The sequence below is a fragment of the Neophocaena asiaeorientalis genome, unplaced genomic scaffold, assembly GCF_003031525.2.
Source record: "Neophocaena asiaeorientalis asiaeorientalis breed wild unplaced genomic scaffold, Neophocaena_asiaeorientalis_V1.1 scaffold188, whole genome shotgun sequence".
Classification (NCBI taxonomy): Eukaryota; Metazoa; Chordata; class Mammalia; order Artiodactyla; family Phocoenidae; genus Neophocaena; species Neophocaena asiaeorientalis.
Genome location: NW_020174156.1, coordinates 5,184,958 through 5,212,086, shown reverse-complemented (window position 1 = coordinate 5,212,086; position 27,129 = coordinate 5,184,958). Strand labels below are relative to the sequence as shown.

The following is a 27,129-nucleotide window of genomic DNA, read 5'->3' as shown; positions in this document are numbered from 1 at the left end:
CCACCAAGTTCTAAGCTAAATCTTTCATTTTGGAATCAAAAATCTATCACAGTGGAGTATAAATACTTAAGACTGTCATAAGTATTTTTCTAATTTCTTCATTAATATCATCTTGCCATGGATGGGGAGGGTTCTTGGCTATACCCTCGACAAAAAAAAAAAACGAAAAGAAAACGCAAATTCCCTATAAGGGATAAACTACAACCTGGCTTAAAAAAAAATCATTCCCTTGCACATGATACAGATTACAACAAGCCTGTTTTACTGGACAGGTCTCACACAAGTGAGGTCTACAACTAGTGTTGTGTAAATCATAATCCCATCTTGCCACACATGAGCAAGCATGCAGACCTGTACAATGCCCCCCAACCCTCCCCTAACCCGGTCCCCACCTCTCAAGGCCCCCTCCTTATCCTACTGCCACCACACAAGCGCGCACACACTTACTTCACACCCGCAGACTTTGCTTGTAGGGCGCTGCTCCAGAAATCATCAACGTTTTCCGGTTCAGAAAAGGCCTGAAGGCAGGCACTAAATGGTATCTTGGCACGAACCAGCTCGGGAAGGGGTCTTCTGTTTGCTTCTGCTTCCCTTCTCGTTAGTTCATAGGCGATCAGTTCATCTGAATAAAAGAGCAAATGAATGACTTTGCAATCACTTAATTTCGTGAAATGAAAAAGACCCCCTTGAACAATGAACCATCTTCACTGAAGGTTTCTGGGGTGGGGCAGGATTGCTTACTTGCTGCCCTCACAGAACCAGAGGAGCCTGCTGAAATCCTGTTTAGAGTGGCACTGCCAGGACGCATCGAGCCATTCATAATTTTTTGCCTGTTCCCCTTTGAGACTGATGGGAGGGAACTGTGAACTCCAGCCCAGGTGAGAGGTTCAGACCACACATGTGCTGTTAAGTGATTCACGAACCTGGACTTTCATTTGTCCAGAGGTCAAGGCTGGTTTGATCCCAATACCACCCTCTAATCACAAAGTCTTCACACCAGAGAATTCACACTGAAAGAAATCCGAGGGCTCACCTCTTCCCGGCCCTTCACTATGATTAGAAGTCATGGAGGGTGCAGGCCAAAGAGCAGGATGAACTATAAGGACCGCAGTTATCCAAGGCACCCAGCCCACGATCCTACCCAGCACTGCCAAGACAACTTCGTGTTGGCGTTACCCGACACTGCAGAGAGCAGAGCGGCCAACCTAGAAGGCCTTTCTACACTATCCCTGTTCAAATGGTTACACACCAAGGGAAAAAGAAGTGAGTGCACCGTGAACTTCCCAAGAGTCAGCAGATGTGCTCTTGGAAACTACCTGTAAGTCAAAATTTTATATAGATTTCAAATGGACCTTTCTGGGAATTTCTTTTGTTACAAAAAATCCCTTCTGATTTATCAGGTTTTAGACACACTGATATACCTTTGTGTTTTCTTAAACACTCTGAATATGCTTTTCCAGTTCATTCCCCAGTCCAAAATCAGTTTATGATGGACTTCTATCTAGGATGCTAGCATTAGGTGTTCCCAGCAATCAATTTCCTGAGACTAAATTTTAAGTCTCCTTTCTGAAAAAAAAAAGATTTACCACTCATAAATTCTGAGTTAGGATCACAGAACTGAGCACAATATGTTAGTATCCCCAAGTTAGGCGAGAGACAGCAATTAAGCCTAGTGCTAAAAAGGAAACAAACCACAGACACCCCCACCCCCATTTCTACTTTGTATAATGAATAAGAATTTAAAAACTGGTCAAAAGCTGCATGAGTTTATAGAAAATGGAAATCGTTTCATCTTAAAATCATCATAATCACCATTTTCCAATTAACACAATAAAGTAACTACACCCCAAACAAACAAACAAAAAAAGGAAAAAGGCCAGCCAGGGAGTCATTAAACCTTACAAAAATGACCAGTTCACAGGAAATAAGCAATCTAGCAGATATTTCTCCTTTTTCTGCTTCTAAGACGTTAATTCTAAGAAATACCATTCATCTATTCTGCTTGGGAAGAACCAGATCAGACTGACCGAAGGAACCTTCCCCTGAGGTCCCCCCACCTTCCTCCTGCTTCCAAGGTCCAGAGACCCTTCCAAGGAGCCTCGCCCCACAAAGAGCCCTGCCACACTTTATCTCCCACAACAGGCATCTTACTCGGATGCCAAAGCTGGATTATTTTTAAGAGGCCTCTCTCTGCTTGAATGTCTCACATCAAAACATGCAGCTCTGGGGCTTCCCTGGTGGCACAGTGGTTGGGAGTCCGCCTGCCGATGCGGCGGACGTGGGTTCATGCCCCGGTCTGGGAGGATCCCATATGCCATGGAGCGGCTGGGCCTGCGCGTCCGGAGCCTGTGCTCCGCAGCGGGAGAGGTCGCGGCAGTGGGAGGCCCGTGTACCGCCAAAAAACAAACAAACAGAACAAAACAAAAAATAACATGCAGTTCTGATCACTCCCCTCAGACTTTCCACACAACTTGTGAGTGATAATATTAAATTACAAATAATTTCCTCTAAATTAAGCTGCCTCTAAACCAACCAGTTGGTCAAATTTATAGGCACTGAAGTAGGTTCCCTCCATAAGCCCTCCACAAAAATGTCAAAAGAAAGTCACATGGGGACTGAGGAAAAGATGAAAAGAGACATGCAAACCAGACACCGTCCGGGCTGGGTCTGCTCCTGACATGACTTCGCAGAGACTGAGCTGCAGTATCGCTGACTTGAGGGTTTTCACGTGTGAAGAAGCACACTGCTCATTTCCCACTTTAGAACGTTACCCTTGTTCGTTGCCGCCTCCATGGCCACAGGTAACTGCATCAGGTAATCCACCCTCTCCGTGTAGCGGACTTTTCGGGTCTGACAGCACTGAATACGTTCTTCCACCAAAAACCGAAAAACATCACTTGGGTTTTCTGAGCCAATGCGGTTCCTCTGAAGGTTGGATTATAACAAGTTAGTAAATTTGTGGATATTAAGGCATGAATAAAAATTAGCACAGAATCAAATATAAAGCTGGTGTAAAGATCTGGTGTTACTAAACGCTCCCCCTGGGCGTGCCAGTTCACCAGAGTACAGGAAAAGACTGGTAGTTACCTAAAGTCCAAAAATGGGAGATTGGTTAAATATAGTTCATCATGTGAATTAATATTATGCAGCCGTTAAAAGTCATGTCAGAGGGACTGACCTAGAAAGAATTAGAAGAAAGGAGATGTGGAAGCGCAGCTAAAGAGAAAGGGAAAAAAAAAAAAATCAAGGACTGCCCTGGAAAAATTAAGCCATGTATGATATGATTATATAAATGCACTAATGTAAATTATACAGAAATAAAAAAGAAATCATGCTATATTCCAGTAGGTGATGACGTGGCAAAACGTTCACAACAGGTTAAGTGAAAAACACTGCTCACAAACCAACACGTAGAAAATGGATAGCACCTGGAAAATGCCTAGGGGGGAAGGGTCAGACACCAAAATGTTAGCACTGATTGTTTGTGGGAGCAGGTAGCATGGGAGGTTTTGATTTTCTCCTTTGTGCCTATGTTTCCACAAGGAACACATCTGTCATCAGGAAAAAAGTAGTTATTTTTTGAGAGGGGAAAAAAGGCTTTACTCATGAATTCTCAGTGGCCTTTAAAAAACCACAGCATTTATTAATGTGAGTCGACTCTGCTCTGAGCCGAGTGACCATCTCAGAGTGATGGCAGGAGGACACCAAATACCACGTGGGACTCTGAAGGAGCTTATCACAGAGACAAAAAACAAAAAAGGCAAATGAAATAAGGGATAAACACTCCCAGCACACATTCAAATTAGGAGGAGAACAGAGAGTCCCACAAGTGCCCAGGAGGCCGGGCATGAGGGGCAACTACATCAAGCGGTCTGAGCAGAGAAAGGCCCAAAGATGCCGACTCTGAGGGAGCCTGGCCAGAGAGAGATTTAGGTGGGGAGTGGAGGGGCGGAGCATTCCAGCCACACCAGCAGGGACTGCACGCAGGGGTGGGCACACTTCTTACAACCCTTTTGAGCATTTCTGAAGACTGACTTACCTCTACTAGATTCACCAGGTGCAAGAAAAATTCCTGGGCATCCTGCTGTCTGTTGGAGGAGAATTCCGGGTGGCTCCTGCTCACAAAGGCCTTAAACATGCGTGGCGAGATCCCATTCTGTTGAGGCTAAAAAATAAAACCAACTCACAATACTTTCATACCCATTAGCAGCACTAAGTGGGAAGCAGAGTGGGGATTAACAGCCCCGATTTCAGATAAGAAAACTGAAGCCCCCGTTAGCTAAATAGTGATAGCGGCCAGCATGCACTGGATGTTGATTATGTACCAGGCACTGTGCTATGAGCCTGACGTGAGAACAGGATGGGGCTCTTCCTGTTGACTTCCCCTGAAGGAAGTTAAAGGAGAGGAGAGGTCTACAGCATCTCCCGTCCCCCCGGCCCATGAGGGAACAGGAGAGAAAGTAAAGGAAATAGCTCTGCAACACCCCAGGCAACCACTGCAGAGCTGCCAGGCTCACAGAGCTCCCAGGAGCTTGCCCTCACCTGGAGAAGCGGAAGGAGGCTGCCTGCAGCTGCCAGGATGGGAAGAGCAAGGATAACTTTGGCTGATGAGGATGTGCGCCCTTCCCCGGGGGGCTAAAAGGACAGAAGGCAGCCAGGCTCCCCCAGAAAGGGCACTGCATAAGGTGATGGGAGGGCAGCTGAGGAGACTACGGCAGGAGCTGGGGGGGGAGAGGGGGGATTACAGAGGTCATCGGGGAGGGCATCAGGTAAAAGGTCCCTGTGGAGGTCCCTGAGGGGACAAGCAGGGGTGGAGGGCATCTGTGAAGAACCACTAATGTGCCCCCCACAAAAAGGCTGGCCATGATAGAAGACTCATGGCAGCCAAGAGGGAGCAAACGCACTAGCTCAGGCAAAGGCTCTGCCTTGTCTCCAATCCCCCCAGCCCTCGATCCTTGACTCTGGAGGGGCCAGAGGGGGTGGGAGGAGGCAAAGAAGTGGAGCAAGGACAAACAAAGACCGGAGGATGCCGAAGCCAACCCTTCTACACTGCTGGTTTCCAAGCCTCCCGAGCTTGGTAGCGGGAGAAGCTTTAAACTGGCTTTAATGTGAACTGGGCTTTTTTTTTTTTTTTTTTTTTTTTTGCGGTACGCGGGCCTCTCACTGTTGTGGCCTCTCCCGTTGCGGAGCACAGGCTCCGGACGCACAGGCTCAGCGGCCATGGCTCACGGGCCCAGCCGCTCCGCGGCATGTGGGATCTTCCCGGACCGGGGCACGAACCCATGTCCCCTGCATCGGCAGGCGGACTCTCAACCACTGCGCCACCAGGGAAACCCTGAACTGGGCTTTTTAATGCTGTACTCTGCAGGAAATCCAGGCACTCTGCCTGAGATACTCCGAAGAGGCAGAGTGGAAGCTCCACATCACCTTTAAAGACAGAGGTGGGCTCAGGATAAAGCTGTTTCCATCTAATAATGGTGCTACATGTCACCTCGTTTAATACTCACAGTAACCCTATGAAGAAGGTTCTACCATCATCCTCATTTTGCAGCTAAGGAAACTGAGAACTGCAGAGAAGTGCCACAAAGGTCTGTCAACTGAAAGTGGTCTTACGACCAGATTATGCAGCCAGCAAAGAGCAGAACCAGAATGAACTCCAGACTCCAGGTTCTGATCCCAATTCCAGGCTCTCGGCAGCAAAACCAGAGCGGCAGCTGTAGCACAGCACGCCTCAGTGAGACGAACCTCCCCTTGCCAATCAAGCAGAAGAAGTAACTCATGTGCTCTCTGCAAAGGTGCATCCACTTCTCAAAATCTCCACAGGCTCAGCTTCCAGGCCACCTCCCCCTCCTCTGAAGTCCAGAGAACTTGCTCTCTGGGCCATCACTGAGCATAGCACAACATGCCTTCTACTTCCTTTAACTTTCAGCCCGCTCTGGCCTGTCCCCTCAGCCTGACTGCAGTCCTTGGCAGGCAGAGGCCTTGTCTCACACTTCTTTGAGAGCTGGATGCCAGAGTCAATGCCCAGGGTCTAGAGGCCATGACAGGAGTGCACAATCGCACAGTCAGATGTAGCAGGTGATGGGAAAACTCCAACAGCTACCTCCCTGCCGCCACAGGGCAGCTCTACATATAAGACCTCTCCAACACGTGTTCTAAGCAACGTTTCTAATAAAACTCAGGTGAATTTTCCTGTCCTGCTGAAAATATATCTGACCTAGGCATCCAGCATTTCCCAACCACCTCCTTCATGTAGAACACATCGGGGGTTCTGCCCTCCAAGAGCTGACAGACAACGGCGGGGTGGGGGCATGATGAGAGACAACATGTATCTATAACAAACGTTAGGGAACACTGCAGAGGACTTGAAACAGTGCTGACAGCTCTGGGAGAAGAACTCCCCAAAGTGGCGGCATCTGAGGGCTTGGAACCTGTACATAAATGATCAGCTTACACACACACACGAGGCTTCAGGTGTGCTTCTAGGGCTAAGTGAAGACCAATTTATATTTGATGATCAGCTTAACTACCCACACATACACCTCCCGAAAGGAATGTAAAAGTTTGTAACTTTCTCCAATCACAATGCCGACGTATATCTACATGGTATCAGTCAACACACGCGTGCAAAAATAATGCATTACATTTGCATAATGACTAACACTTAGTCATTCATTCAGTAGAAATTTACCGAGTGTTATAAAATGTCAGACACTATTCTAGGTACCTGGATGAATATTTACGAGGTGCTAGGCATAGTTCTGAACACTTTATACATGCGTCTTACTTAAATCACCCAACTTCATGAGGTGATTACTATTATTATTTTCTCCACTTGACAGATGAGGAAACTGAGGCAAAGAGGAGTTAAGTAACTGGCCCAGGATCACACAACTAGAGAAGTCAATCGCAGCCTCTCTATCCGTCTTTCTCTTTCTCTTGTGTCCTAATACTGCTTGTTGCACACGTGTGCCTAGCTCTCACCTCTGATGTCCCTGAGTCCCTCTTACCAGTTGCTGAGCAGAGTAGACTGTCTGGACTCTGGGCAAGCCCTCTTCAAACCCACGCACCCCTGGGGTCAACATCACAGGCCAGGCCAGCAATGACATGTTCACTCAGGGCAGTGCAGAGACACCGCTTGGAATACACCTATTCGTGTTGTGCATTTCGGCTTAGGCACGCACATAAGCACACACTCACTGCCTGCTGCTGCTGGTGTTAATTCTAACAAGCTGTGCTTGGAACCTGAGGTGGCTGCCAGTCCCCATCAAAGCAGCTGCTTGGAAAAGTTTACTAACTTGCTGAAAACAAATTCTGAAAAGCCGGTTGCTGCTCTGTGCCACCACGTGGTTGTACAGCTGGGAGGAGACGTTTCAATGGAGACCCTGGTGAAAACTCCTGAGACTCAGCCCCGCACTTGGACTGCAGCCCAGACTCATTCATTCCCCTCCCATGCCTCTTCTCTCTCGTTGCCCATTTCAGTTGTTTTCCCTCAACTGACCTTGCTTAATCCCTGGTGCAACAGACAACCTATAGCTTGAGAATTGATGGTCACTGAGAAGTTATTTGAAAAGCTTCCTAACCGGAGAGATGCTGCCTCTCCCTCCCCACATCTCACGGCAGACCAGCTCCTGGCTCTCACAGCTGGGTTGGATTTATCTCAAACTCGGCCTCCCCACACTTAATGCCTAACCATCAGCTGACCCCTCTGTCTGCACCCACATCCCACACCTATTCTATCTCTGATTTCTGAGGGGAGCTCTCACTAATTCCCATGTTCAACTATTACTATGTTCGCTTCATGTCTGATAGAAAATCAGGCTATAAAAAAAATGAACCTGAATCTAACTAAGCTTCCAGATCTAACTTCCAGCTTGTAAGAAACACAAGCTAAACAATACCTCAAGGAAGCAATCATTAGAGCAATCCTGGGGCAAATGATCCGGCTCCTTCAACAAATCAATCGCTTGCAAAAAGAGGGGGACTCTGAAAAGATGTCTTTGATACTGCAAGGGAAAATCTGTATATGGGCTGGGTATTGGCTGATACATTTTGTTGTAACACTTTAAGCAACTTTCAACATGATATTAATGTTTAAAAAAAAAAGAAGGTATTCTAGTTACAGGTGCATACTGAATATTTACAGGGGAAAAGGATGATGCTTAGATTTTGTGTCAAAATACTGCGGGGAAAGGAGAGGAAGGGAAGGAGGAGGGAAGGGAAAAATTGAGTTCAGGAGGGACTGATGAAACCAGATTGGCAGTAATGGTGACTGCTGAAGCTACATGATGGTACATAGAGACTCATTATACTTTGCTCTCTACGTGTGTGTATAGTTGCATATTTAAATATTTTTTTTAAAAAGGTCAGGCTCTAGAATAAGGCAGTTACTTCAAAGAAACCAAAAAGCCTAAATAAGAACCAAAAGGAATTCCCTGTCAGTCCAGTGGTTAAGACTTGGCGCTTTCACCACCGTGGTTCAGGTTCAATCCCTAGTCAGGGAACTAAGATCCTGCAAGCCATACGGCACCGCCAAAATAAATAAACAAGAACCAAAGAAGTAAATCAAAGAAATAACATGTTTCCTGTTGGCACTGGGTCAGTGTCATCACCTGAGTGTCCCCTACGGGCCCATCACCAAACAAGGCTAGAGAGATCAAACTGACCAAGAATCAGACCCGCCTTCAGGAAGCTCTCGCTCTTGCTGTGAGCTGCCCCTCGGACCCCAGAAGCAAAGGCTAGTCTTGACAACTAACTTTATAAGAGGGAGCCCCAGATAGTCTCCTAAATAGCACCCACCTAAGGAACCTGTCATAGTTATAGGGTGCTGTACTTACTTTCTCCATCAGCAACTGCAAAACAGATCAGCTAAAATTGGAGAGAGGACTACCATGTTCAGAATCTTTCCCAAATGCTCACACAGAACTTTCTGTTTAACACTGCAACCAAGAAGGCAGCCAGCCAGTGTCCACTCATATTCCTCTGAGGCTAATGCTTTAATTAATAAACAAGCAGCAAGATGAGACTTTATATCACTTTAGAGCAACGGTTGTACAGATGCTTACATTATAAGATCACAGGAATGAAAAAAAATACATGCATCTCCGCCGTCCCCAAATACAGGTGTATGTCATCTGCTGATTTAAATTTTTAACCTTAAACCATAAACCTTGGACCAGTAATTCCTAACTCACGTCCAAACCCCAAATCTCCTAAGCTAAAGGAACAGAGGGTATTCCCCCAAGCTATTTTTCGTATTTCAAAAGATGAGTTAGAAATGTTACATTTGCCCAAAGTAGGAAAATGGAGGTTAGTGAAAACAAAGTTCTTATGTTTGGAGCTAAAATTACATCATCTGGAAGTAGAGCCCTGGTTATATCATGTTGATTAAAAACTGAGACCAGCAATTCTGTGTCAAGGATTAGTTAGATGGGAAATTAAATGAACTGTCACTTAAGAAACAGTTTGTTCGGAATACAGAACTGTTAATAATGTGCTATCTTCAGGAGGAGAAATAAATTATGGAGTATTCAGCATTAAATTGTGTGAAAGCACTGTCTTAGAATGCATAAAGATCAGGAATATTATTATTATTATTTTTGCGGTACGCGGGCCTCTCACTGTTGTGGTCTCTCCCGTTGCGGAGCACAGGCTCTGGACGCGCAGGCTCAGTGGCCATGGCTCACGGGCCCAGCCACTCCGCGGCCTGTGGGATCTTCCTGGACCCGGGCACGAACCCGTGTCCCCTGCCTGCAACAGCAGGCGGACTCTCAACCACTGCGCCACCAGGGAAGCCCAGGAATATTATTTTTTGAAGAAGAAAAAGTGTCCTTTTATAGTGAGGAGGTTTTAGCTACTATAGATGCAATTTAATTTTAAAAATCAATTCAACAAATTTATACAGAAATGGCAGTGCCCCAAAAAAACACTGCAAATCTTTTTATAGATGAAATATGTATTAAGCATGCATACATAAAAACTAGATTTCACCTTGGTCTTTAGCAGAGCAACTTAATATCCAGAAGTATATATTTTAGAAATGACCCAAGATGTGAGTAGCCCAAGTTACTGGGCTATCTAGTAATTCCGCAAACTTTGAGCAACCCCTTTTTTTTTTTTAACTTTTTATTTTATATTGGAGTATAGTTGATTAACAATGTTGTGTTACTTTCAGGTGTAGAGCAAAGTGATTCCGTTATACATATAAATGTACCTATTCTTTTTCAAATTCTTTTCCCATTTAGGTTGTTACATAATATTGAGCAGCGTTCCCTGTGCTACACAGTAGGTCCTTGTTGGTTTTCCATATAGCAGTGTGTACATGTCAATCCCAAACTCCCAACCTATCCCTTCCCCCCAACCTTCCCCCCCATTTTGTAAATAAGTTCGTTTGTAATTTTTTTTTTTAATGTTCTGCATGTAAGCAGATTATCATACTATATTTCACTTTCTCTGTCTGACTTACTTCACTCAGTATGACAATCTCTAGGTCCATCCATGTTGCTGCAAATGGCATCATTTCATTCTTTTTAATATAAGCAGCCCCTTTTGTCATCCACCTACCAGCATCTACACATTGAGGCACTGGGAGCCTGAAACAAGTACTGGAACAATTGTTAGAGAAGCAGGACAGTGCAGTGGTCAATACCGCACACACTCAGGGCCAGACTGCCTGGTGTAAACCCCAGCTCTCCTACTCCCTGGCTTTGTAACTTTAGGTTAGGATTCTGTGAATCCATTTCTGCATCAGTGAACATACAGGAAGGGCCTGGCCTTTCGTAAGCACTGTGTAATGCTAGTTATTGGTATCTCTGGTGGTGACCCTGTAAAAAAGCATTCCTGCCACATGGCTCTGTGTTCTCTCCCCTCCACCACACATTCTTTCCTAATCTATCCTCTTCTTTGCTTCAGCACATCTTCTTTCATCTCTTGGAGCATTTCAGGCTCATCTACAAGATAAGACACAAACACTAGAGACCTAGCACAAGACCACCTGACCAAAGGGCTCCTGAGACCTGAAAGAAGAAAGATTCTCACAAATTGGTTTCTCTGAAACCAAATGCCAGTGAAAATCCTGATGCCTCAGAAAGTAATTCTCTCCACTGTCAGGAGGAGTGGAGATTTTACAATGAATTACTTGCCTGTTCAAGTAACAGCTTGAAACTGGCACCTCCAGGGCCACAAAGAAAATCATACGGTCAACTCAAGCTCATTCCAAATGTTAAAGGGACCCAACTGATCCTGGCATGTCGGAGCAGGGAAAGGACTTTACAAATCATCTAGATCAAGGGTCACATACCCAAATACCCAGCGTACCAGCCAGGTCACGAATCACAAAGGGACTGGGGCCAGCTGGGGACAGTGTGTCCTGTATGAAGGGAGGGCTGCTACTCAGCTCCAGCCACTGCTGTCACAGGCCTGGGACTGCCAGAGGCTCTGAGTGTTTAAAAGAAGCTGGAAAGTCAGATTCTGGGGAGGGGGGGAGGCGCAAGCAAAACACACCTGCAAGACAGATATGGTCCAAGTGCTGCCGGGTTTCACACCTTGAACCAGACAGGGCAGGGCAAGCCTCAGACCCCTGGAGATCACACAGCTACCACGCTAATCTAATGGTGGGGAGGGGACTAGGGTCCCCAGCTGTTCACAGACTCAATAAAGAATATGACTTATATAAGAACTACTTTTCTTCTAATGTAAAAGGATACTGTGATATTAAAACCAAATTTTCCTTCCAAACACTGCTAAATTGATGAGTTTTCATTTCCCATTTTCTCAAATGAGGAGATTCCAAAAGCACAACCGTCCTGTACTGTACACAGACTTTACATTAGAGAGGGGACCTTCACACTTGCACTATTCACAACCGCCAGCGAGACCAATCTTCCATTTGATGGTTGAGACTGAAAGGTTACGGGGCTTGCCCCCAGTCTCCAGATCCCTCGCAAAGGCAGGAGAGGAAGCCAGGCTCCTGAGTCCCAATTAGTCTCCGTCTCCTCCACCAGGGCAGGTAGACTCTGCCCCAAGAGTGGCCCAAGAAGTGACAGCCTGGATGCACACCCAGGATAAATGTGATCAAAAACAACATTTGGGGCCAAGTTTTTTCACCATCACCTCTTCAAAGTTCCACAGGAGCTCAGAGGTAGAAGAAGCCTGGATAACCCGATAGCCCAGACCACCTCATCTGCATCCCAACTGGGGGTCTTCCTGTCTGGCGTGGATAAGGGACTCATGGTTGCAATGCTGGATAACAATGCCACTGGAGGACTTAGGTTTGCCTGGCCATGACACTCTGATCTCCAGGCCTGGCCCTCAGAATGTCTACATCCCTCTCCACCCTCTCACAACCCACTTCCCTCTCCCCACCCCCAGACACTGCCTCTGTATGTTCCCTTCCTAGTCTCTCTTCTCCTGTTTGCTCCATTTCCCCAACTAATTGGCTTCCTGATGAAAAAGAACTTATTCCCTTTCGATTCTTGTTCTCAGCCTGCAGGCATTAGTCAAGGATGACTGACTTAAGCTGGGAGCACAGAGGTCACACACTTGAGACACAGAACTGAAAGAACTTGCCCACTAAGTCAAGACAAGGTACCCTGGAGGCAGAGCAGGGGCTGGGGAAGCGGGGCCTGCATTCCACCCAGGATGACTGCAGCTGTGGGAGGCAAGACCGCCAAATACAGCTGTGTAAGCTGCGCACTGCACAACTCCAAGGGCACCACTCCAAGAGGCCAGGCTGCGAGTGGCGCCATCTGGAGTTGCGTTAACAGAGCAGCCCAGGGAGGGGTCAGTGGCCCAACCTGCAGGCACATGGAAATGGGGGTCTGGCTATTAGGAGATGAAGCACATCTTTCAATGAGTCAAGTAATAGTGACTGAATGGCCAACTGAGTTTCCTATAATGGAGTGTGCTTACAAACTCCCTGGCAGCTTAGTTAAAATAAGGACTGCCCAGCCCTCCCCAGAAATTCAGAATCCTCAGCTCTAGGGGCGGGATAGGAATATGTGTGTTGTTTTTTTAACAACCAGCCTCTTGAGAAACCCTAGCAAACAGAGTTGAGGCTTAGGAGAACACAAACACTACAAGGGCCAATACTGGGTTACCGAGGGGAAAATGTTTATATTTTTATATGTTTATTCCTTCCATTCCAGCACTACTTTATGAATAATGTTATTTCTAAAGACCATTAATGATGGCAATCACATATAATCCATGAAGCAAATGCCACCAGAAACCCCAACCCTGGCTATTCCTTACCACGATTTTTAAGAGCAGACAGATACCCTAGACCCTAAAATGAAAGAGCTATTTTGACAGCTTGCTAAATTGATGGCCACCATTCGCCAAATCATAGGAAATCCATGCTCTTGCTAAGAAGGTTCCTCTTTCCAACATTTCAGTGTGGCAAATACCCAGACACATACCTTGGGCTCCTCCTTCATCACCTGTTCAATGAGCTCGGATTTCATGGGAGGTTTTGAATACTGGCCTGAGAGAAGGCCGTGTCCTAACTTAGTCCTGGACAGGAGGGAGAAACAGACAAAAAGGTTATTGCTGTTTCCCCTCAGAGATATTAAAATTACCTACAAATTTCAATAAGTACAGCTGCTTTTAGGTGGAACACTGTATCTCAATTACTCACAAATAACTTATCTGTCTGATTCTGCTTCATACTGATTCCATTTTCAACTTTTCTCAGTACTTTACAATTTTACTGATTTTTTTCTTTTTACAAAAGCAACACACACTTATTTCAGAATACTTTTAAAAATACAGACAATAAAGAAGAGAATTGCCTTTAATTCTGCAACCCAGAGAAAACCACTATGAACACTATATCAGATACTTAAAAATTACAACAGGGCACTTACATCTGTGTGTTGAAATCTTGTGTTGGATCTAAAGGAGAGTAGTCAAATATTCTTGGAAGATTTCCTACATACCTAGAAAATGAAAAGCAACGGTCAAAACATAGGAACTGAGAGATGAACAGAACCCAAATAAGCTATCATCCTAGCTAAGACCTTCTTGCCTTTCTGTCAACACTAAATCACCCACCTGAAGAGAATTTTTTCCTGAGCTCCTACCTCTGCAGTCATATTCATGGGCCTCCCTAAAGGGTTTATGCTTCTATCAATGGGTCTCAACCCCAGGTACGAGTTAGAATCCCCTAAAGAGTTTCTAGAAAAAATACGAAAGCCAGAGCCACCCCCAGATGTTCTGATTTCACTGCCTGAGGCTGAGGCCTGGGATTTGAAATCTTTTACAAGTTCCCCAGGTGAGTCTAACATGTAGTCAGAGTCAAGGACCACTGGTTTACGCCATCTCAACTACCTTCCCCAAAACGAAAGGTAAGGTTAGGAATTGTTCTGGTGGCATCAAAATGAACAATGACAGCAGTAACAACTACCGTTTCTGAAGCGTTTCCTAAACTGCCTGATTAAGACTTCATTACAACCATATGAGGAAGGGATTATTGTCATTACCTCATTTTGAGAGATGAGAAATCAGGGTGCAAATGCATTAGGTACCTTCCAAAATCACCCAAGAGGGAGTGATGAAGCCCAGAGTAGACCCAGGCAGCCTGGCGCCCAAGCTGTGCCCTGAACCTCGCTGCCAGATGTACCTGCCCCATCCACAGTCCCTTGTGCAGCCCACAAGCCCTCCTTCTGACCAGTTTACCTGACAGAGCAGTCTAACTGTAACCATCCATCTCTCATCTCAACACACAATCATTTCTTTTTTTTTTAATTTTCCTCCAAACGTGTCAAAAATATATTTTCCTGTATTAGTTGTTTCCAGGAGTACATATCTGTCAGTCTGTCTACAGAGCAATCTTCAAAATTAAGTAGATGAACAAACTAATATCTTTTTCATTGAACAAGCATGTTTTTCAAGAGAAAGCATATAATGAATTCATTACATTTAAATAATTATACATAGATTGGGAATTATTTTAGTTTTAATTTTTTTAACATCTTTATTGGAGTATAATTGCTTTATAACGTAGTGAATCAGCTATAGTTATACATATGTCCCCACATCCCCTCCCTCTTGCGTCTCCCTCCCACCCCTCCCTATCCCACCCCTCTAGGTGGTCACAGAGCACCAAGCTGAACTCCCTGTGCTATGTGGCTGCTTCCCACTAGCTATCTATTTTACATTTGGTAGTGTATATATGTCCATGCCACTCTCTCACTTCGTCCCAGCTTACCCTTCCCCCTCCCCGTGTCCTCAAGTCCATTCTCTACATCTGCTGCGTCTTTATTCCTGTCCTGCCCATAGGTTTTTCAGAATCATTTTTTTTTTTAGATTCCATATATATGTCAACACACAATCATTTCTTTCACTTCTTAAGTTCATTTCCTATTTCACACCCCCTGCTTTGTGCTGTTCACCTTTCCCTCTTGAGGCTTGGACTCTCTGAGCCTGACAGCTCTAGGAAGAAGCATCCAGAAGCAGATCCCTCTCCCTGTCCTTTCCTGCACCCTGCCCTGCCTGCTTCTCCGACCTCATTCCCACCCCTCTCTCCCAGACCACAACGCCCCAGCTATTTCCCCTTCTTGCTGCCCAGGGCACACCAAGCTCGCTCCTGCTTCAGGGTCATGCCATCCTGCTGTCTCTTTCCTGGAACGCTCTCTCTACGGATCCTTGCTCCCTTTCATGTTCCATATCACCTGAGCCTGGCTTACTTTCTTCTTGGCATGAATCACTATTTCCAACTATACAATTTATTTATGTTCTTGTTTATTATCTATCTTTCTAGAGATCACATACTAGAATATAATCTCCATGAAGGCAGAGACTTTAAATGACTGCATCTCCAGCACTAGAACAGCATCTAACACGTAAAAGGCACTCGATAAATATGTGTTGAATAAAGATATTCATATCATTTAATCACACAACCAATTTTCATAACTGACTACCTAATGACCCAACAGAACAGGCATAACTGCAGTAAAGTCTTGGCAGAGAACCATGATACGCTACAGTTAGTAATGACCTCTAATTAGATCCCTGAAATACTAGAAACTTCTAGGCACCTGCTGATTACAAACTCGGAATTTGTATCCAAGGTTATGTACCAACATAAAAATTAACAGAGCACACGTCTCTGGAATAGTCCCATTCAAATGGCTTTTGGTTGTATCACTAGAACAACAATTCCATTTAGAAATTTTCAATGGACCAAAAGCCAAATAATAGATAAACCAAACTATATTCAGAGTCAGAGGTTGCACTGAAGAATTCTTAATTAATATACAACACGATAAACATTACAAACATTAGCTCTCTTACAATCCAGTCTTTATCATATCTCAAAACCTGACAAGACAAAAAAAAATCCACTGGTAAGATGAACATTAGTGAAAAGCTTACGCTTTCCGGCAAGGTTGATGGAGAAGAATAAAGTTAAAGGGGGTAATAAATCTTTGATGTCAGAAAAGTCCATTTTGCTAGTAATTTATATTCCTTTTCTAATCAATGAGGAATATCCTCTATTACAACAAAATTAAATTAAAAGGCAGCAGTAGGGGTTTCCCTGCAGTAATTAAGAATCCACCTGCCAATGCAGGGGACAGGGGTTCAAGCCCTGGTCCAGGAAGATCCTACATGCCGCAGAGCAACTAAGCCCGTGCGCCACAACTACTGAGCCTGCGCTCTAGAGCCTGCGAGCCACAACTACTGAAGCCCTCGTGCCTAGAGCCCATGCTCTGCAACAGAGAAGCCACCACAATGAGAAGCTTATGCACCGCCAACAAAGAGTAGCTGCCATTCGCTGCAACTAGAGAAGGCCCACGCGCAGCAACGACTACCCAACGCAAGCAAAATTTAAAAATAAAAATTTTAAAAGGCAGCAGTAATGCTGGATAATTTTCAAAGTATCAATACTTACATCTTCAATTTGTAATCTAGTGGTTTTCAAAGCAAAAAACAGTTTTGCTACCTGACAATCCATCTTTGTTGTCATTCAATTCATACACCAGTTTATTTAGATTTTGCTCCTCATCGGAATTATTTTGAAATGTAAACTGGGTTCAAGTGGCAGTCAGGGTATTAAGGAGTCCAGCTGATGTTCCCGAATTACACCGTGGTTGTGCATAAGTCATTTAATCTTTCTGTGAGTCACTCTTTCTACTTACAAAATGGAGACACCAGTCCTGGACGTAACTCCACTGAGTTAGTCCCACTGGGGAAAAAGGAGTTTGAAGAGCAAGTACTTCAACCCAGTGATATTTGGTAAAAGAACCAAAAGACCAAGGACAAGTATGAAAACTAAGTTGCTCACGTTCTAATATATACAGTAAATGTTTAGGAAATAGAATACAAAATGTTAGATACTACAAAATTCTACAACCCTTGAAACGAGACCAGGTGAGAGATTCAAATCTTAATTCCAAATTATAGACATGAGGTACTTTTTTTTTTTTTTTTTTTGCAGTACGTGGGCCTCTCACTGTTGTGGCCTCTCCCATTGCGGAGCACAGGCTCCAGACGCACAGGCTCAGCGGCCATGGCTCACAGGCCCAGCCACTCCACGGCATGTGGGATCTTCCCAGACCGGGGCACGAACCCGTGTCTCCTGCATCGGCAGGCGGACTTTCAACCACTGCACCACCTGGGAAGCCCTGAGGTACATTTTTTCATTGAAGAAAAAATTCAGAAAGTTAATTGTTCATCAAACTTTGAAGTGTAGAAAATATTTTCAAAAACTGTAGGCTGTAAAGCACTAAAAATGTTGTTGAGCTTTTTAACAAAAGAATGTAAGTGTCTTCCATTCTAGTTTAAAAGAAATAATAATTATACAACACCTACAATAAGGACTTTCCCTCAATAGTTAAAAAAAAAAATCTTGGAGCATGAGACAGATAAGATGAAGCTACACTGTTTCCAAATCAAATGATAAAACAGGTATGAGACATGGGTAAGAATTTATAAAAATAATACAATGCATGATGCGTATCTCTGAAAAGGTTTTCGCATCTCAGAGCTTCAAACTTGCTCCTCCTTTTCTCCAAAACCCTGTCTACACTCCCCCCGCACATCAGTCAAGGTGAGTATCCCTTTGTGTGTCCCTTCTTCAAAGAGATCTTCCCTGACCACCTCCTTCCCTTTTCCTTCATGGAATTTACCATATTTTTAACCATGCAGTTGTTCTTATGATTACAGATACTCTTCAGCAAAGGATGGGGTTACAGCCCAATAAACCCATCATAAGTTGATGATATCGTCCATTGAAAATGCATTTACAATACCTAACCTATCAAACATTGAAGCTTAGTCTAGCCCACCTTAACCATGCTCAGAACACTTACATTAGCCTACAGTTGGGCAAAATCATCTAGCACAGTCTATTCGATAATAAAGTGTTGACTATCCAATCTAGTTTATTGAATACTGTACTGAAAGTGAAAAACAGAAAGGCTGTCTGGGTACAGAATGGTTGTGGGCATATCAGTTGTTTACCCTCAGGGTCGCGTACCCGCCTGAGAGCTATGGCTGCTGCCCTGCCCAGCGTCACAGGAGGGTATGTACCTCCTGTCACTATCCCAGAAAAAGAGCAAAATTCAAAATTCGAAGTACAGTTTCTACTGAACACGTATCACTTCTGCACCATCTTGAAGTCAAAAGATCTGAAGTCGAATCATCACAAGTTGGGGACGGTCTACATTTATTTAATGTCTGTTTCCCCAACTGGAGCTGGGCACCACTGAACCCCCCATACCCAGCACACTGCTAAGCAGAGCAGAACCCGCTCTTTATTGGCTGGATGGAAAAAATTAAAACCTGGCATGGAAAACCGACCATAAATTTCCAAAGCCAGCAACAGTATGAAGAGGTAAGACTTCAAATACCAAGAGAGGAAGGAAAAGGACATCTGATATACTTTTATTAACTACCTTTAAAATCATTAGCATTCAACTCCACGTGGGTTAAAAATTGCCCTGCGCTGTCCCTAGCATGCTATCTGCCCGTCATTCTGTCTTAGCACATGTGTGTCCTCTTCCATACTTGAACCAAGGTCGAATCCTACCTGCTCTGGGAAACACTAGAGATGATTTCCTAAACTGAGGCAGTGGCTGCCCGTGAGCTGCAGCTACCAGTCTCTGCGGCTCCCTGTCCTAAGCACAGTCGAAGGAAGAAAAGGGCCAGAGACACAGCCCCTCTGCCCCTCAAGCAAGGAAGGAAGCAGGCAGCCTGAACATGTACAGGTGGGAAGCACCCTAAATCAGTGCCTCCCAATTCCTTGTGGTGAAGGGCCAGCTAGTTTGTTGATTTCAACTCATATAGATGATACCTTTAAAAATACAATAAAAATAAATTATAGTTGACCCCTGAACAACACAGGAGTCAGGGGCACCAACCCTCGGCACAATCGGAATTCCACGCATAACTTTACAGTCAGCCCTTTGGATTCGCAGTTCCTCCTTATCCATGGTTTCAACCAACCGCAGATCCTGTAGTATGGTAGTACGTATTTATTGAAAAAATCCACATATAAGTGGACCCGTGCAGTTCACACCCATGTTGTTCAAGGGTCAACTGTACTGAAAAAATGAAATGCCACTTACAAAAAACGGCAACGTCAAAGGCCTACCACAATTTCTGAATGCTCACTCTCAATTTCCTTACCTGTCTCGTTTCGGATCCACATCCAGCAGTCCAAGGACCAGCACCATCTACGTACCACATTTTGAGTAGCAAAAAAAGAAAAGCTTAAATCCTCTTAGAAGCTCCACTCACTCACCACTGACCAACCAGATCACTGAACCTCTCCTAGCGCATCTATAGGAAGAGATGTGGCAGTTTTGCTGTGAAGCTGAATGATTATTACTTTCTTGGCATAGAGGGTATTGGTCTAAAATTGGAAGCCATTATTAATATGACAAATCCCTGTAGGAGGTTTTTCAGTTTACAAAGCTCTTCTTATCTCACCTGATCCCCATAACACTTGACAAGTGTTCTCACCCAGCTTCATGCGGGAAGTCACAGCACAGATGGTGAAGGGCTTCCTCAGCACACACTACCTGACTGGACGTGGAGGGGATGCAGGGCAGGCTGTGCACCCTGGTCTACACGGGACACTTACGCTCTCTGGAATTCCGGGATGCTGAAGATGGCCTGCATCACAGAACTGAGATAGCAACTGTTGCCCAGGTTCTTGAGACCCGTGTATCCGGGGCCGTACATGGGCTTCAGCTTCGTCCCCGTCTCCTGGATCACCTCCCACTCGCTGATCCGCGGTTTGCTATCATTGTCCTGGAGGCCGTTCTCTGTCTGGGGCAACGTCATTGAAGAAATACAACTTTAACAATGATTATCATTCAAACATCATGCCCCACCAATTATTTCCAACAGCAATAGATGTTTCTGCCATTCTTCCCCAGTTAAACAGAGAAATAAACAACCTCATTTAAAAAGACTGACGTGGTGATAGTTACACAAGACAAATGAACTTAATGCCACAGAACTGTACACTTAAAAAATGGTTAAAACAGTAAATTTTACATTAGGTGTATCTCTCCACAATTTAAAAAAACCCCACATTTAAAAGATTTTAAAATAAAAGAGACAGAGACTGGGAGGAAAGGAGATAGGAGGAGGAAGAAGACAAATAGGAATCAAAAAAAAGAAGCAAGTAGAATAATCTCAAGGGCAGATACAATGCAACACAGCAAACAAAAAGCAAGGCAATTGGAGAAGAAAGTGGAATAAAACCATGGGGTTCGGGAGAAGCTCGACATGGGAGGGAGGTTTAAAGAAGAGCACAGAAAACAAATTAAAAAGTGACATGAGTGGGCTTCCCTGGTGGCGCAGTGGTTGAGAGTCCGCCTGCCAATGCAGGGGACATGGGTTCGTGCCCCGGTCCGGGAGGATCCCACATGCCGTGGAGCGGCTGGGCCCGTGAGCCATGGCCACTGAGCCTGAGCGTCCGGAGCCTGTGCTCCGCAACAGGAGAGGCCACAACCGTGAGAAGCCCACGTACCGCAAAAAAAAAAAAAAAGTGACATGAGTGAGAAAGAGGAGTTAGAGAGGAGAACATGAGGAGAGGGAGATGACATGGGCTAAAGCAAAACACGCACAGTTAACCAGCTCCTCATAAGGACAAATATTACACAGTCACAATACCAGCCTGAAAACACAATATGAAATGAGGCAAAGCGTTTCCATCAACAATAATCTGTTGGCTTATTCTTTCCACCCCTTTCCTGCCCCAGGAGCTCTGCTTCCCTTCCTGTAATCAATTAAAGTGATGTTGGTCACAGATTATTTTAAAGGTCATCTCCCTGTACCTTCTCCCTTTAGTGAACAAAGAGTGATTCACGCAACTCTCCATCAAAGGAGACAGGAATTTTGCAAGTAAACTCCAACTAAAACAAAATGGTACTGGATGAGGTGCCATTTTTACTATAAAATAAAAATTAAAAATCTAAGCTGATAACCAAAACAAAATACTAATTAAGTTAAAGAAGTAAATGCAAACATTAAAACCTAAAACCTAGAAAATTAAGATTTGTGTGATAGGAATTATATAAATAAACCAAACAGTTTCCCCGCAAAGTGGGAATAGAGACAAAAGGAGACCTTTCTTACCCCATGCATATGAAGCATATCAATTCCAAAATGCGCTAAGTGCTTGGCCAAATGAGGATCCAAAACAGGTTCCTCTTCTTGGAAAGAATAAACATCTAGAAGGTGAAGAGAAAATAAGCACTGAGATCTGTAATCAAGTCATTCAATAATCAACACATATTTACCGAGCTCCTACTATGCCCTGGGCTTGGGATATAGCAATAAACAAAACAAAAATCTCTGTGAGTTTCAACTGGGGGGGAAGACAGATGATAAAAAATAAGCATAATAAATAGGTATTTTTGTAAATATACCCATAATATCAATTCTTTTGACATTTCATAAAGTAATTTTAAAAAGGTTTCTGAAACAAGAAAAAAAGAACAGTGTCTAAAGTTAAAATAATTTAAAATTAGACAAATACAAATGCCTAACATGGATTGTTCTAACCCGAACCCCAGTGGCATAGATATAAGTTCTGGAGGAGGGAAGGGTGATGGAGGAAACAGCCACGCCGTCTGCCCACGCAGGGAGAACCTGTGAGGAACAGAGAACACACAGGCCCTCGGGGCTGCCGAATGGCTGGACCGCAGTGTGAGGTCCAGGACAAAACAAAATTCTGCCTGTGGAACCCTCTATAGTCTCTCTGGTAGTCCCAGACCTACCACCTCACGACCCTCCACCTCCGCCTGCCCCCTCATCCCCTCTTCCCTACTTCAGTGTCCACACCCCACAGAGCTGGTGAGGGATCTGTGAAGACTGCTGTGCTTCCCAAATGCGTCCACCCTACAGCACACAGAAGAAGATGATGATGCATTTAGCGCAGTGGGGTAACTCAGGAGGCTCCACCCGCCCCAGGACCTGAGGGATCAGCATGTTGGCCTCGTCCGTAACCCACTCACGGCACACCGGTGTTGGGAAGCTGTGTGTTTGGGGGTGGCAGGGGAGGGTTCTCTCCTCAGGACCCTCAATATCCCCCCTGACAACATAAGGCTTTAGATCGCACCTGGCTTCTTGCGGTATGATTCAAAGCAGCAGCATTACCTGGGAGCTTGTGAGAAATGCAGAATCTCGGGCCCAACCCCAAACCAACTGAATGAGAATCTGCCTTTTAACAAGATCTCCACGTGCACAGCAAAGTCTGAGAAGCACTGCCTAGCGTTTTTTGTTTTTTTTTTAAATATTTATTGATTGATTGATTGCTATGTTGGGTCTTCATTTCTGTGCGAGGGCTTTCTCTAGTTGCGGCAAGTGGGGGCCACTCTTCATCGCGGTGCGCGGGCCTCTCACTATCACGGCCTCTCTTGTTGTGGAGCACAGGCTCCAGACGCACAGGCTCAGTAATTGTGGCTCACGGGCCCAGTTGCTCCGCAGCATGTGGGATCTTCCCAGACCAGGGCTTGAACCCGTGTCCCCTGCACTGGCAGGCAGGCTCTCAACCACTGCGCCACCGGGGAAGCCCTGCCTAGCGTTTTCAAAAGCTATCCAAACTGCTGCCTTATCTGTCGTCATAGGGCAGTGCAATGCAGTAGAGGGAAACATTTTCAGGCCCATTTTGCATGTAAGGAAACGAGGGTTAGAAAAGTTAAATCATTTGCCTCAAACCCCTCACGTGGCCCAGAACCCAGATATTCCGACTCGCGGCCCAGTCCTTTTTCCTCTGCACTAGACTATTTCCTCAGATCTCTCAGGAGACCAAGAGGCTCAGTGAAGCACCATCCTAGGCCCTTAACAGGAATTGAGAGTTAAAAACCACAATTTCTTCACTTCTAAATTTGAAAAACAAAATCTGAAAATAGATATAAAGATATTATTCTTTAGGACAGTAAAAGATAGACTGTTCAAGGAGTTTCTTGCTCTTTGGAACAATACCAGGAGTAGAACAAAAAGTAATATATATAAAAACTATGGTGACCCTCTGACCCAAACCCAGATACACAGAGACTCACTGCCACCCCAAAAAAGCCACTCTTCCTATTATTAATAGATTAAACATTGTATAGCTTTCTCTTCTATCCCTCTTCCCTTAGGGGCCCATTTTAACTTGTGAATAGCAGCCTTCATCTATATTCCTTTTTTAAATATAATTCAGGGCTCTCAAAAGGAAAAACAAAAGACAAAATCCCCAGCCCAATTAAGAAAAAATTTCCAAAAAGTTTAAATACAAAAAAAAAAATCTTTGAACTAATAACTTAAAACAAATACATCAACGATATTTTTAATCTATGACACATGACACCAAAATACCACTCAAATATTGGCTGGAAGGTGAAAATGACACTCCCCAGGCACTTATCTTTGGTTATTATTAACTACTGAGATAGTTTTGAAGACTTAAGACTTTAAGCCTCTAAGCCCCTAAGCCTCTAATTATCAGAGCTCCAAAAGAAAATAAGATTGCTAGAAATGCACCATTGGCATGGGTCTAGGATTTCAAAATAAGTGAAAATCACATAGAACTCTATGGTTCTTAAGCCATTAGGCTCCAGCCTAATGAGAAATTAGTGAGAAATTAACATTTCCTATCTCCAGTCATTAACTGCTCCAAAAATATGCCATGATTTGGTCAGACACAACAGTTACTTCTTACCCCAATAACAAAAACAGGTTAGTGAGTAACACACAAGAAATCTAAAAATGAACTGTGATCCTTAAACTTGGCAATCATGAAGAATTTTAAAATGACATGTAGTCATAGAAAAAAAATTTGAAATAGACTCAGGAGCTGCAAATCCTTACACATTTTTCATTGGGAAATTCACTTTATTTCCAACTTCTGCTTAGCAAAGTCAAGTCTTAGCTCAGAAACTATTGTAGCAAATAAGCATTGCCTGACAAGTATTACCCTGCTGACCCCTTCCTTGACTTAAAAGCTTGGAGCCAAGACACACAGTTAGGAAGTTCACAGAAAGATCCTCCTAGGAATAGTCCAAGCAGAGTTTCATGAGTAACTATGTTTACTTTACAAGGAAACCAGTCATTGTTCCATTTCAAGTTAAATGACAAATTAAGCCATGGAGAGCATGGAGAGACCCGCAGAAGGGAAAAGATAAAAGAAAAGGTTTACAGCATGAATAACTAATTGATGTGATAAGCATGTTAGAAAACAGTATGTGCATTAAGTTCCAAAACTAAGGAAAAGGTTAGATAATAGAGATGGAGACTAAGACTGAGACAAAGACTGAGAATCTGTAAGGAATTTACATTAAAATGGTAATCATTTCTTTTCTCTGAATGGGAAGGTTTCTTTTTGGTTTTTTGCTTTTCTTTTTTCCCAAATTTATTATATTTTGACTGAAAAGAATGTTTTATAAGTAATTGCCAAAAATTAAAATGTTTCTATATGGTGGTATACTATTAGGACTAGTGTACCACTGGTCATCCTTGTTCACCCACAGGGATTCACTCACTCATTCATTCATTTATTGATTCATTCATTGTATTCAACAAATATTTACTGAACACCAAATATATACAGATACTGAGGATTTAATATTAAATAAGACAAGCAGGGTCCCTGTCCTCACAAGTTTAACCTTTATTATTTCAAATAGTCCTATAAGAATGCTGGTTTAGTATAAAGGACCTCAACAGATGTCTTCTTGGCTATGGTTTACTCATGTGACTTTGGGCTCTCTTTCCTAAGCCCCAGAAAATGGCAGAAGTCCAAATTCTGCCCTCAGATACCCACAAAGGAAAGCAGAAGGAGAGAGAGGTAGAGGTGTACCTCAACAAGATTTGGTGTTTAGAAAGACTAAAGAAACCAGAGAAGCTGGCTTCACTGCACTATCATCACAGCTCAAATGGGAAAACAAACAAACCCAGAACTCTTGGTCAAACACCAAGTCACAAGCCAGAGAGGAAAGGATCTCTCCACAGTATGTATGATCCATTCACCCAAACTGCATCTCTCCACCATGAGTTTATATTTGCATGCCTATAGAGCATCTGCCACAGACAGGAAAAGAACAAAAACAACAGAATGCTCCAGCAATTAATCTAGAAACCCAAACACAAAATGAATGAGGGCAGAGGTAGACAGTATAACTCCCAGGCCAGACAGAACCTAGACTGTGGTCAGGAAAGGAAAACAATTAAGAGGAAAAAGATGTCCATAAAATTGAAAAAAAGAAGAAAAAGAAAAAAAGGTAAATCAGAGGAGAAAACTTTATCCGTGTGTCTGTCTTCCTCCATCTGTTTACAACACAAATATTTACTGAGCACCTACTATGTGTGAGGGGCTATGCTAGATGAGACAGAATAGTAAACAACAAACGTGGCGCTCAGGCTCTGCCGTCCCAGGTGACCACCGTTAGACGCAGCAACAGGATCTCATGAAAAGTGCCACAGTGGAGCAGCACAGAGGCACACAGAGGGGCACAAACCAGGTCAAAACTAAAATGAAGTAGTCAATGTCTTGATCCAAATCCTTGAGCTGATACCCAGGTCAGGGGTGAAGATGATCAAAGAAGAAAAATCACCTTCAGGCGGCAGTGAGGAGGGAGCCCACGGCGCAGAGGCGGAGGACCTCCGGGCTCACATCGACAAGCTGGCGGGGATCCTGCAGGAGGTGAAGCTGCAGAACAGCAGCACCGACCGCGAGCTGCAGGCCCTGAGGGACCGCATGCTTCGCATGGAGAGGGTCATCCCCCTGACCCAGGATCACGAGGATGAGAATGAAGAAGCCGGTGAGGCCACGTGAGCCCAGCCCCAAGGGTCTGAGGCAGCAGAGCAGGAAGCCCCCAGTGACCGAGCACCTCCCGCGCGGCCTCCTCGCCGCCCCTGTCGAGCTGGGAGCGGGTGTCGAGGCTGATGGAGGAGGACCCCGCCTTCCATCGGGGGCGCCTTCGCTGGCTCAAGCAGGAGCAGCTGCGGCTGCAGGGACTGCAGGCTCCGGGGGCCGGGGCGGGGGGCTGTGCAGACACCCCCACCCGCTTCATGCCCCCTCGTGACTGCACGCTGCGCTTCCCCTTCAAGAGCAACCCCCAGCACCGCGAGTCCTGCCCGGGGGCGGGGGCCGGGGAGTCCCCAGCGCCACCCCTGCCCCCGAGGAGCTCACCCCCTCTCCAGCCACCCCTGCCCGCAGGCCCCCAAGTCCCCGCAGGTCCCACCGTCCCCGCTGGAATTCCCTGGACAGAGGGGGCCGATCCCGGGGAGGGGGTTCTGCACAGCCCGAACCCCAGAACTTCCAGCCCAAAAAGCACATTATCCCCAGCAGCCCCAATCATACCCAGCCCAGAGGCCCCCAGGGCCCCGCTACCCCGCATACACTACGCCCCCGTGGATGAGACGGCAGCGCTCAGCCCCTGACCTCAAGGAGACTGGGGCGGCCGTGTGAGCCCCGCATCTTGGGCAGAGAGGGCCTGGCGGAGCCCCTTGCTGGGAGGAGATGCTGCTTCCCCAGAGGCCCTGGGGCAGGAGGCCCTAGAGACCAGAGAGAAGGTCCGAGTAGGTGATAGAAGATGTAGGGGCAACTGGGCCGGAGGCTGAGGGAGGAAGGAAGAGGGCACGGAGCTGCCAGGAGCAAAGCAAAGTGAAGGAGAGAGACGGGAAGCT

General features: G+C 45.0%; 1 protein-coding gene across 1 annotated transcript in view; it reads right to left on the bottom strand.

Annotated features, from left to right (window-relative positions):
* USP13 (ubiquitin specific peptidase 13) overlaps positions 1-27,129 on the bottom strand; it is a 118,228-nt gene that overhangs the window by 39,588 nt on the left and 51,511 nt on the right. Inside the window, exons 7-13 of the mRNA XM_024755105.1 lie at positions 21,595-21,689; positions 20,090-20,277; positions 13,866-13,937; positions 13,419-13,512; positions 4,040-4,165; positions 2,772-2,925; positions 448-622 (exon numbers count right to left, since the gene is read on the bottom strand). Of these exons, the coding sequence (XP_024610873.1) occupies positions 448-622; positions 2,772-2,925; positions 4,040-4,165; positions 13,419-13,512; positions 13,866-13,937; positions 20,090-20,277; positions 21,595-21,689 (904 nt within the window). The remainder of the gene's footprint in view (positions 1-447; positions 623-2,771; positions 2,926-4,039; positions 4,166-13,418; positions 13,513-13,865; positions 13,938-20,089; positions 20,278-21,594; positions 21,690-27,129) is intronic.